The 12,757-nt window shown below is 39.7% G+C and overlaps 1 protein-coding gene across 1 annotated transcript in view; it reads left to right on the forward strand.

The window, feature by feature from the left end:
* Window positions 1-8,113, forward strand: part of LOC104538217 (cyclin-dependent kinase 13-like) — a gene marked incomplete at its 5' end in the record, with an annotated part of 17,071 nt that extends 8,958 nt beyond the window's left edge. Inside the window, 3 exons of the mRNA XM_010181338.1 lie at window positions 1,179-1,384; window positions 4,310-4,876; window positions 6,669-8,113. Coding sequence (XP_010179640.1) covers window positions 1,179-1,384; window positions 4,310-4,876; window positions 6,669-7,525 — 1,630 coding nt within the window. The remainder of the gene's footprint in view (window positions 1-1,178; window positions 1,385-4,309; window positions 4,877-6,668) is intronic.
* Window positions 8,114-12,757: the final 4,644 nt, after the last annotated feature.

The following is a 12,757-nucleotide window of genomic DNA, read 5'->3' on the forward strand; positions in this document are numbered from 1 at the left end:
GCATGTACAGAAAAGTGTTGACTGCTCTTTTGAAAGAAAGTTCTGCTTTGGGAATAAACAGTTATTCATCTAAAGAAAGTGACAGTGCTGATTGCAAGGACTGTAGGATACTTCTCACAATGAGTTCTTGCTTGCTTCCAGTTGTTTTTGACTAAATACCTGGCAGGTCTTTGACCTGGTATGCAGAGGGAAAGAATAAAGGAAGCAGCTGTCATAGTTGCATTTCCAGTGGCTCTTGTCACCTGTCACCTAATTTTTCCATGTTCCTGGGTGAAGGAACTGCTCAGACAGTTTATTAATATGTAATATGAAAACAGAGGGCACTATTTCTCTGCCTATCACAGTTTTTCCATTATCTATGGGATGAGTCTCTGTGTTTCTTGGGATTTCAGAATTGGGATGCCTGCAGGGAACAGTAATAGGAGGACAGAACAGGTTGATGAGTTCCTTAGGAGGCTTTTGCCTCTGCTTTTTATCTGTCTTAAAGGACTGGGATGTCCCTTCTTCCTTGTATCCTGACTTTGCTAATGTCAAGTGCTATTTATTCCTCCATTTTTTTTTTCCTCCCTACTTTCTTGATTGTCTGTGCTGTACAACTATAATTACTACATAGGCATGTCTGTTGTTGTGGACAAATATTTTAACTCATGAAGCAGTAGTACTTTTACAAGTGGAAAAAAGGAATTGTTTATCTGGACCCTGAAAAAAACACTTTCATTTTGATAACTGTTATCTGTTACTCTGCAAATTGTGTTTTATAGCAGGTGTGCAGGACTTCAAAAGAAGTCCTGAATTACACAAATAATTAGGCTTTTCATAAGCATGAATGCAAGAAAGTAACATTGATTCGCATTTTAAGATACATGTGCTCCTTTTCTGCCAGAGGGACTTTGTGCTTCTGCTCCTTTTCTGCCAGAGGGACTTTGTGCTTCTGCTCCTTTTCTGCCAGAGGGACTTTGTGCTTCTGAAACAGACAATCGGTGAAGGGATTTCAGTCAGAAATGCAGATCTGAAATTTTGCTGGTTTTGGGTGTTTTCTGATGTATTTCCAGGTTTCAGTAGGTTCATCTTGCAAAAGTCACGTTATGTCTAATTCGAGCGCTTATTTTACCAACATGGTTAAAAAAAACCAACTAAATTATGGGATAAAACTGATTATCTTTAATCATTCTTTGCAGCCTTCCTTTGTGGCAAGATTGCCATGAGCTGTGGAGTAAGAAACGCAGAAGACAGAAGCAGATGGGCATGACTGATGACACCACAGCAGCTAAAGTCCCTAGGAAGGATCTGTCTCTAGGCACGGATGAGAGCAGAACCAACACCCCACAAGGCATGCAAACTTCTTCCCAACTCAAAACTCAGGGCAACTCTAGTGTAGCACTTGGTCAGTAATACTGTCAGTTCTTGTAATTACTTTCTTCTTGGAATGCACCTCTAGAAATTTTAGATGTTATTTTTAGAGTACTGACATCTCCTGGATCCTTGAGGAAGGAAGAATATTGTAAGTTAAATCTTTGTTACAAAAGCTTTCTTTGCTTTTGGAAACTAGGTGTTCCTCTTAAGTTTTCCTTAATTTTTCAATCTGGTCAGAGCAGCTACCCTGCTCTGTATTTTGAAGGGATTTTCTCTCTTGCTCATCTATAGTCTTGTAATCCCACAAGTCAACTACTGCTCAAAGTTCCTTACACACTCCAAAGATTGGAGTAGCTTTATTGATAAACAGATGAGAAGGCAGATTTTAGAACAAGAATTATTTCAAATGAAACATCCTTCTGCATGTTATGTTAGTCTTCAGCTTTCCAAGTTGTTGGGGTTGAACCAACTTGTAAAAAAGCCAAACACCAGCGCCCTCGCCCCCAACCCCAAACCTGGTATAACAAGAAGCATCTACCTCTGTAGATTGTGCAGCCACTAATTCTGAAACTTGACCAAAGTATCTTGTTTGGAGACCAATTCTATGAACATAATGTAAAGTAGTAGTTTCCTGTATGGACAGTATTTGAGATACTCAGCAGTTTGGTAATAATTCCCTCATAATATGAAGAAATACAGAGTGACAACACCAAACAGATACTTGATAAGTTTTTGCTTATACAAAGGGACTATAAATCCTGTGGCACTGATACAGGAGTTCAGCTGAAGAAAAACAGTAAATGCATTCACAGGGCCTGAAAATTCTTTAATAGTAACAATCTTGAATCAATTCTTAATTTAATAATGGAGCAGAGCTCCAAATACCATGTGCAAAGATAAATAGAAAATAGTTCCTCTGATCATATTTTATTGCAATTTATTGCCTCTTGCTCCTGTTCATCTTGTTTCTTGCTGTAAGCTGGATATAAGCTTCTGCCACTCCATATGTTTAGGCTAAAGCTCTGGCAGCATTTTCAAGCGTGACTTACTGTGGCCTTTAAGATTTCCCCTCTGCCCTGCAAATGAAAACTGTATAGAAGTTTAAAGACTCCAATGGATAGTGATTATTTTTGTTACGCTTTTATAACAGCCCCATGATAGACTACTATATTTATTAGTCATTAATACTAACCATGCAGAGTACGCTAAACAGATAGAGATGGAATCATTCAGACCTATCTTGCTGTTTGCCCATATGTACATAGAAAAATATATTCAGGTAGAAAGGAAGACAATTTAATTTGCAGTGGAGCTTAGGCAGTTAAGCATAGAAGTGTTTTCTGTATTAATCAAAACACTTCTGGAAACCATAATGCACCTTAGATAATATCACTTTGACACACTGAAGGAATCTGTGTACACATGCATGCTTTAAATAAAACTATTGCATTTTTTTCTGAGCACCCGAAAAGAAGAGGCTAAAAACACCTTAGGTCAGTTGCTAATGTTCTGATTCATTACTAGGACCCCAGGTTATTTCATTTACAGTTTAACAGGAGCTATGTAGAGCTCAGTAATTCTGTTCTGGTAGAAACTGCCGAATTTCCCACAGTACATTTTGCTCTTAGGATGGACTTCAAATTAACCCGGAGTATGGAATAGGTAGATTAGTTTCTCTGTTTGGCATTTTTCTGCTGAATTTTCACTTGAGAGTTTGAGAGAAGATTGAGTGTTGAGCATATGATCTTCAAATGTTACAGAATCAACTGTTAAGAGTCTCATCTGAGTGAGAGCCAGCAGTGCAAGGCATTAGATAGGTTTTTTTCTGTATTGCCAGATAAAAGGTGTGGGACTTCTTTGTATTTGTAGAAATATATAAAATCATTTAAGTCCCTGGATCCTGCCTGAGTAGGTTCCAAGTGCACATCCACAAGTAGGGTAGTGGATTGTGGGGTTTGCCGCTCTTTCCGGCTGTGCTGTGCTGCTCTTAGTCTTGCAAGGCAAATATGTATGTGTGACCATTTTTTCAGGCATGACATTGAATCTGCTATGAATTAATATATTGGTGTATTAGCAGAATGGCAGGGATAGAAGAGGGCAGAAAGTGTTCATGTTGATCTGGGTTACGACAAAAGGGCTCTGCCAGCACAGTCACATGTGTTCATTTTTTAAATTTTTTAACTACCTTCTTCTCTTAGTCATCTAATTGTAGGACATGTTGAAATCCATGCTTCTTCACTGTTTGTTTCAAAATAAACTACCACAATGGGTGTTTGAAACTAAGAAACTACTTAGGTATTCTGACTTCCTTACTTATAATTCCCTGCATCATCATAGTCTCTCTTATTTGTGGCAAGTAAACTCCATTTCATTGAAGAAATTGTGTATCACCACAAAACCTGCATTTTCCTGCTACTCAGTGATTGAGTTCTTGTCCTTCAAACTCAGCACTTGATTTTGCATTTGTGCAGCTAGTTTCTGGGTCACCTAGGGCCTGGTCACTTTAGCATGTGTTATGATCCAGATGCTGAATCAGAATAGGCCAGAATATGACTGGAAATGTGTTTTGCAGATGGCCACTTTATAACAGAGGGATGTGGTATGTCAAAGGTAGGAAGTTTTGCAGGGACTGGAAATCTTACAGCTGCCTGAAGCAGATCCTTTAAGCCCCAGCTTAGTTGTATTGTGGAAAATTGAGCTCCAGCTTGGTGTTTCTCGTCGGTCTAAATGTATGTGTGCACCCCCGGAAGTTACTTTCTTAACATTGAATCTTACTGCTCCATTTCTTAGAGAGGCACTTCCCCAGAGGCTGTTAATATGTAAAAACATTCAATTTCTATCTTGTCCAAACCCATGCTTTGCCAGTTATGTCAGTGATGCTAGATTATTCTTAATTTCGAGTTTCTGAAATACGCCAGTTCTAAATAATACTTAAAAACACCTTTTTTGTCTTTAGCGAAAACAAGCACTGGACAGCAGTTAAACCAGAATGAAGTGGCAATCCTGCTAAACCTGCTACAGTCTAAAACAAGTGTTAGTTTGGCACAGTTTGCCCAAGTGTTGAATATTAAGGTAAACCCAGAGACTCAGCAGCAACTAAATAAAATAAATCTTCCTGCTGGAATTTTGTCAGCAGGTGAAAAACAGTCAGAACAACAGCAGCAGCAGCCGCCGCCGCCGCCACCACCACCACCACCGGAACAGGAGCCTCTAAAACAGCCAATGGTCACGCAGCCTCTTGTACCACCTGCTCAACTGATTCAGCCTAAAGTTGAGACTGATGCTGCCCAGGCAGCTGTGCAGAGTGCATTTGCTGTTCTGTTGTCTCAGTTAATAAAGGCTCAGCAAACAAAACAAAAAGATACTGTGTTGGAAGAGAAGGAAAACGGTTCAGGAAATGAAATGTCATTACAACTCAGGCAGCCTCCAGAGCCTACGACTCCTGTGTCTGTCAGCCGGGATGATGTGGAATCTCCAGCACCTGTCTACCCACATGTGATCAAGTCATTGTATATGTCTGCAGGTACTGAAGGTCTTTATTGCTAACTGGCAGATACCTTGAGCAGCGGAGATGTAATAGCTGGGGATAAAGAGTTAACATGTCAACCGTTTGGTTGGATGGACTCTCCAGCAAGTCTAGGAGAGATGATTAAAATGATTTTGTCATGTTTTTGGTCTGGATCTGAATTTGTGTCTCACTGTAAGAGGTGCCATGCAGACAGAGCAAAAGATGATTCCCTCACTCTGAGAGGCACAGAAGTACCAGTAGTATTTCTGATGTACTGGTTACATCAGTCATGATTCTGGGGGCTTGGTGTTTTATCAGTGGTGGTTGTGGTGGAGAAAACAGTCTTTAGCAAATTCATAGATGGAATTTGACAATTTTGGCTGTGTTTAGGTAAGGCTTACTTTGGGGAGAAGGTACTTTATTTTTGGTTTTAGTGCTGACTAGAGCAATTTCTTAGTGTCACATTCTGTAACTGGTTGCCCTTAACTGTCACTAACACATATGGCTGCTGGTTTCCATTGGGATATAGTAGTAGCTTCCTTAGTCTTCTCAAAGTTTTGTGTTGTGTTGTTGATATTTTTTGATTGCTACTTCAGATTTATTATATGGTGGTTTATGTATTGCTCTCTGGTGCTTGCAGCTTTTGAAAAATACTCTGAAGCTGTTTGGGGGTGTTTTTTGAGGGGTTTTGGGGTGTTGTGGGTTGTTTTGTGTTCCTGTTCCTTTTAACCTAAAGTTTTACTGTTCCTTGATAGGGTGGTCTTTTGTCCCTCAAGACTTTTATCCCTGTTTGCAAATCTCTTCTGATTCCTCAATCATAAGATCATAGAATGGTTTGGGTTGGAAGGGACCTTAAAGATCATCCAGTCCAGCCCCCCATGGGGCAGGGAACACCTATCCCCAGACCAGGTTGCTCAAAGCCCTGTCCAACCTGGCCTTGAACACCTCCGTGGAGGGGGCATCCACAGCTTCCCTGGGCAACCTGTTCCAGTGTCTCACCACCCTCACAGTAAAGAATTGCTTCCTAATATCTAGTCTAAATCTACCCTCTTCCATAATTCTATCACTAACTGCTCTTTTTTCTTTTTTCTTTTTTTTTCCTTTTTTTTTTTTTTTTTTTTCCAAAAAGTCCCTCCCCAGCTTTTCCGTAGGACCCCTTCAGGTACTGGAGGGCTGTAATAAGGTCTCTCCAACTCTCTCAGTCGGTCCTCACAGGAGAGGTGCTCCAGCCCTCTGATCAGCTTCATGGCCCTCCTCTGGACCCGCTCCAACAGCTCAATGTCCTTTTTGTGTTGAGGGCCCCAGAACTGGATGCACTACTGCAGGTGGAGTCTCAGTAGAGTAGAGGGGTGGAATCGCCTCCCTTGCTCTGCTGGCCACACTTCTTTTGATGCAGCCCAGGATGCAGTTGGCCTTCTGGGCTGCAAGTGCACATTGTCAGCTCACATTGAGGTTTTCATCGACTGACACCCCCAAGTACTCCTCAGGACTGCTCTCCAAGCCAATTTCTTGGTTCTTTTGTTTTGTTTGGGGGTGGGGAGTGTTGGGTTCTGTTTGCTTGTTTGTTTGAAGGCACTTGTATAATTTTTCTTTAACTGCATGGTAATCTTACTTTGATGAGAAACCTGCATCACCCTTCTGAGTCAAATGAGCTATTGCTTTCTCCAGAATAATATATCAAAACTACCACTGCATTTAATGATTTGATGAGAATTGAAGTAACAAACCTCTGTATTCTAGGAAAAAGTCCTTTACTTTCTGGTATTGTTGCTGTCTATTGCAAAGCTCTTCTTTTTCATCTGCTTAGGTCAAGAGGATTTGGTTAGGCAGTCAGAGATGAGGCTTCTAAACCGAACACCTGAACAAGAACGCCCTCGGATCTTGCCTCCAGACCAGCGTCCCCCAGAGCCACCGGAGCCTCCGCCTCTCACTGATGAAGACCTTGATTACCGGACAGAGAAACAGCATTTGCCTTTAACTAACTCTTCAGGAACAGATCCTCACGCAGGAGTGAAAGCAGCTCTTCTGCAGCTACTTGCTCAGCATCAAGCTCAGGCGACAACGGAGGAGCCAGTACAAACAAACATGGATTATCAGGCTAGAGACTCCTATGTAACAGGCCCAGACTACAAGGATAACTTTGGATCATCTTCCTTCTCATCTGCCCATTACGGCAGCAGTGATGGCTTAGGGAGCGGATCATCAGGAGTATTAGAAGGGAGGAGCTTCCTTGGAAACTCTGATATTCAGTCTTTGGATAACTACAGTACTGCTTCATCTCACTCTGGCGGTGCCCCTCCTCCGTCAGCCTTTTCAGAATCCTTTCCCGGCTCAGTAACTGGCTATGGAGACATTTACCTCAACACTGGTCCCATGCTATTTAGTGGAGATAAAGACCATAGGTTTGAATACAGCCGTGGCCCGATCCCGGTCCTGGGGAGCGGCAGTGATGCTTCTGCAGGCCCTGAGAGTACACACTCTTTGCCCACAAAGATGCACAACTATAGCTACCGAAGTAGCTTACAGGAAAAACCCAGTGGCATCAGCCACATGCATGGACAGACTTGGACTTCTCCTGCCCAAGGACCTGGCTATTCCCAAGGATACAGGGGACACATTAGCACATCTGCAGTGAGAGGGCGAGGCAGAGGATTACCATATTGAGTATCTGTTTTTCCTCAGGCACATCGTTTTTATCTGGAAAAACTTTTTTTTTTTCCCCTAGCTGCAGTTTAAAGCAGCAGTTCAACAGACTTGAATAATGTTAATTCAGCAGCTTTATTTTTATGTGGAAAAGGGTCCTGCATACAGTAGGAAAAATTAAAAATGCTTAAAACTCATTCTGTCTGAAAACTAGATAAATTGTACATGTTGGCAAATTCTAGTTCTGAATTTTTTTTTGTATTTTGGCAGTTTTAAGTGGTTGCTAAATTTAGGGACATCAGCTTTTTATGGCACTCTTTCAGATGTTCTGAACTATGCACATTTGTGCTTTTTTTTGTAAGTTTGGACCAACTTTTATGTAAAAAAAAATTTACAACAATCAAAACAGGGCAATGGTTTATTTGGTATTTTTCTTTTTACAGAACTACCTTTAGTCAAAGGTCACTGTCAGTCTTTGCACTGCTTTCAGTGTTATTGTGGAAGGTGTACTTTGTGCTCATTTCAGATAATAAAACACAACCTTTCTCTTGATGCAAAATTTTATAAATATTTGGTCAATGTTATTTTTTTTCTTTTGAGAAAGAAAAAGACCGGATGTTCTGGTAAAATGTACTTTCCATCTCCCAAGCTTGTTTATATAAAAACTGTTTTACTTGAATGGTAAGTGCCTTAACATGTAAGCTTAAGGTCTGCAAAAATTTGGAAGTACTTTATAGATCAACATGAAAATAATACCTAAACCTAGGTAATTAACAGGAAAATTCAGATAATAATAGGCAACTCAAATAGGTCATAACCTTGTGCTCTATACTTCAGGTGGGACAGTTATTTAGAGACCTAATCTTATCTTGATGAAATAATAATTTCCAAATTGAACTTCATGAGAAATGATGAAAGTGAGGAAACGAATGATGAGTGTAGTTTTTCCTCAGCTCCCTCTTGGAGTCGTAGTGTTTTAGTTTCTCTGCCAAATAACCTATTCTTTATATTTCCTTACAAAGTGATTAAATAGCTTTTTCTCTTAAATGTCAACAGCAGTAATTACTTGTGTGAAAAGCTGACACTGTCTTCTTTTTACCACAAGTACTGCATTATAGGTAGTAACCAAAGGAGAAATGACCAGTATTTAAAGCAACAGCAAAATGTTCGACACCAGTTCTGTTTGTCTGTAAAGTTGTGATTGTGCCAATTAAATAATTGCCTGCTGTTCCACAGAGCATTATAATATTGGAATCGAGTCTCTGAGCAACTGATAAAATGACTGTGGTTAAAACTCTTACCAAGAACCATTCCTCATAATAATTACAATGTCCAGCATGTTTGGTTGGTTTTTTTTTCTCCTTTGACAACAAGCGGTCTCTCCTCTGCAGAGAGGAGGAATGGTTATATTTTGCATGTACGTAAAAGAATGTTTTAAAGCCCATATTGGAAACAATTTTCCAACTGATTATCCAGTTGACAAATCGGTACCTTATGTAACTGAGTGTTTAATTATTACTTTTTAATAAGTAAAATTTCTACTTACACTGTTACAAATGTAGTCTTGTCAGTGACTTTTTGGACTTTCAGAATAGGAGACAAAGTTGTTGGTGTTTTGGTGTTTTGTTTTTTAGTTTTAAATCCTGGTTTGTATATGGCTAACTACCACTTTGTAGAGCATGGAGAGAAGCTCACTTTGCTAACTGCATAGCATTTGAGGATCTGGCAAATGAGAAATGGAGAGAGAGTTGTGCTGCTTACAATGTCCTTTAAGTAGTTGCCTTCACTAGACAGAGTAGAAAATCCTGCAATCTGAAAACAAAAGCAGCCAGGACAGAAACAAATTCTTAGCACCTGAATAGCCTGTGCTTAGGAAAAACAAAAGCTTCATGTTGAATGACAAGGCACTGGATAGTTTTCCTAGAATAAGGATACACCTGTAGCATTTTCCTGCTAGTAAAATTTTAAAGGCAAAAATCGTTACTGTCGTTTAGATATGGACAGTGTCAGCTAAGGCTTTTTGTTTACTAACCTTAAAAAAAAAATCCCCCAGTGATATACACACAAATTACTTTTTTTCAGAATCATGCAAAAGACTTCCAAAGCTCTTAGGCAGTTATTTCACTAAAAAATATGCAGTCTGGTGTTACTCTACTGCACTTCAACTGTAACTGCATGTCATAGTTCACTAAAAAAGCAGGTAAGGTCAAATGGAAGGTAGATCTCGGAGGACTAAATTATTTGACTTCCAATACAAAAATGCAAGGAAGACATTGTATCTCCAACTGTGCTTCCCTTTTGGAGGTAAATTTTCAAGTCATTTAGTTCACCTCATTTAATGCAGAGAAGTCCGTCCCCTATTGTGTGTGTAAAAAGTGCAGTTCCCTTATGGCCTGGCAGTACTCTATATTGCATCATTCTGCCAAAATGGATTTAGGTCTTTGGCCATGGAAAAAACGACCAACAACAAACATTATAGGCAATCCTGACTTTGAGGAAAAAGAAGGAGATGCAATAGACAGCTGACTTCTGGATGAATCAGAAACAAAACTCTGAAATGCTGTGGCAGATGTGTACTACACAGCTATTTTTCCCCAGATTCAGTTTAAGGATTACTAGCCTGTAACTTTGAACACTCTAATTGCCTGGGACAACAGTGTTGGGATAATTTGGAGGGAAAGCAAACATATTTCTGTATATGATAACCCTGAAGAGATACCTTCTCTGCAACCCAGGGGATCTTTTTGGCTATTTTGCTGATAGCCTTTTCTCCTCGGCAGGTAGAGGCTGTGCATGGACTGCATGTAGGTAAGGAGCATCTGCCCTTCCAGGACAGCCCTTGGGGTGTGTGGCAGGAGGGTTTCTCCCCGTGGCTACACTCCCTTGGCCCTAGAGTTGTGTCTGGGCAGCTTAGCAGCCAGGGAACTGGCCAGATCTAAGGACTGTAAGTCCATGTTCATTAGTACCAGACTTACCAACATTTCTTTTGCATTAAAATCATGTGATGAGGTGTTTATGTCAGTTCAGAGTTCTACCCTTTTGAACAAATTTCACTTGGCAGAGGGAGTCTGTACTAGTTTGGCATTTTACAACATGTGGCTTTTGCATTTTTGATGCAGTAGTGGACATTCTGAAAACTGCATTATTCTGTGAAGCTGTGGCTTTTGTTACTTCCCACCCCATTCCTTTGGGTTTACATTTTCTGTGCTGCAATTCCAAAGTGTGCTACAGAGAACTGGACACTACATCAAAAAGTAAGTGTTGTGTGTTTATATTTCTAAATAAACATAGCAAAATACTGTAATCATGGACTATCAAGTAGCAATTACTTCATTATTTATATTAAGTGGTCTTTAGCCATACCAAAAGGAAGAAAGTGAGCACGACTGTACTGCTATGACTGCTTAAAAAGCTTAGACTATTGTAATATACTTAAAATCAGCCAAAGGAAAAGGAAACAGCTTTTATCATGGATTGCTAGTTGTTGTTGTTATCTTGAACAGAAGGAACAGTGTTAGAGGAGAGATGTAAAAATACATATATCCTTAAATGTTATTACAATTTCTTGGAAAAATAATTTTTAAATGGCAAACTTCTGTATTATCTTAAGTTTCCATAAAACATGATCTATGTTAAATTTTCTCCATACCACACTAGTGTAAGGTGCTTTTTAGAAGTCGAGGCGATCATGCTGTCATATAAGTTCTCAAGTTTTTGAGTGCTCTTCTCCTTTTGCTTGGTGCAAGAAGCAGTTTCAGTTCTGGTGAAGTTTACAGTTGGATGAGTTTAATAGATAATTGTGTGGTAAAAACTGAAGTGCTGAAGTAACATAGGATACCTCGTCTGCGGGCAAATTAGATCTCAGACCATGAATTTCTGTTATTTTGAGAGATATCTCAAGATTTATTTCTTGCATTCTTTCCATTAACAAAACACACAAGTGTTTTACATACAACATTTCTCCAGTCTATTCTGTCACACTTTTTTTATATGGGGAAATCTTGTTTGTTTCCCTTCTTGAAAGTTTTAGGATATTCAGTATATGCGGAAGTGTGTCATGAAATTAAGGAATCGCCAGAAAACTGATTTGAATTCTGTAGTTAAAAATGAAATTACTTTGGGTTGACTTAAACTTGAACTAACTTTTGCTTATCAGGGTGAAGAATATTTTATTGCAGGAGTTATTTCAAGACAACCTAATTTAAAATAATCAAAGTGTTACGCTTCAGCTTGCTTACTCTTTGTTATTTTAAGCCATTTGTATATAAAATGTATTTTGTGCGGCCTGTAAATAAAATACATGGAAACTTGAAGTCTTGCATTGTTTTCCCTCTGGTTGTCAAATGGCATCTCAAAAGAACATTGGGTTAAACTGAGGTGGTTTTTTAGCATCCAAATGAATACAATTTTAAGTGTGTTAAAATTGTGCAAGTTACTTAAAAAAACCACTGTCCCTTTAAAAAGAATTGTGTGTGTGTTAGAGGTAATGGGAGATCAAAGTCAAAGAGCCAGGTATTTTCAGTGTCTGGCTCTGCGCATACAGTGTTGGTGAGGCACTGTAGATTAAGCGCGGCTTCAGCAGCTGCGCTTTGCATGCCTGCCACTTCTCTGTTTTTCTACTGTATCAACTAATTAATGAAAACACTTGCATCTTTGAATAAATGCAATACTTCCCTCAAAAAATAAGGCACTTGTCGTATCTTAGTACTCTTGAACTCCAGGTTGGACAGACTGCTGTTGTCATTGCTTCAATACCTTGTCATTGATAGAGTCAGAACATGGGTGATGAAGGTGCTGCAGGAAGTTACAGGGGCCAGCACCAGTTCCGTATGTGTCTTTTGACATTAGCCTAGCTAAGTGCGTAGCTGTAGCCCAAAGTATCTTGCTTTGGAGACAATACTTTGGTGGCAGCTACAATGAGAGCCTGGATTTTACTTCTGATGGCCAATTCAAGCTGTATTACATCAGATGTTGACTTGCACACAGCTTATCAGGTGGTTGCGTGAAACAATTGCTAGTTGTCTGCTCGATTTTTCTCATGAAAGCTGCTATTGCAACTAGTAACATGATGAAACTGGTTCTGGTTTCTGTTTGGAGTATGAACCTGTAGTGGTTTGTGGTGAACAATGCTGTGTCCCATTCATTCAGCTGTTAGTGCCAAACAGCCACCAAGCTAGGCAGAAAGGTACTAGTAATAATTCCAGTGGGATCTGCATGTGAGTCAATATACACAGCTGCAAATAAAATAGCATC

This window comes from Mesitornis unicolor, unplaced genomic scaffold (genome assembly GCF_000695765.1).
Source record: "Mesitornis unicolor isolate BGI_N332 unplaced genomic scaffold, ASM69576v1 scaffold10843, whole genome shotgun sequence".
Taxonomy (NCBI): Eukaryota; Metazoa; Chordata; class Aves; order Mesitornithiformes; family Mesitornithidae; genus Mesitornis; species Mesitornis unicolor.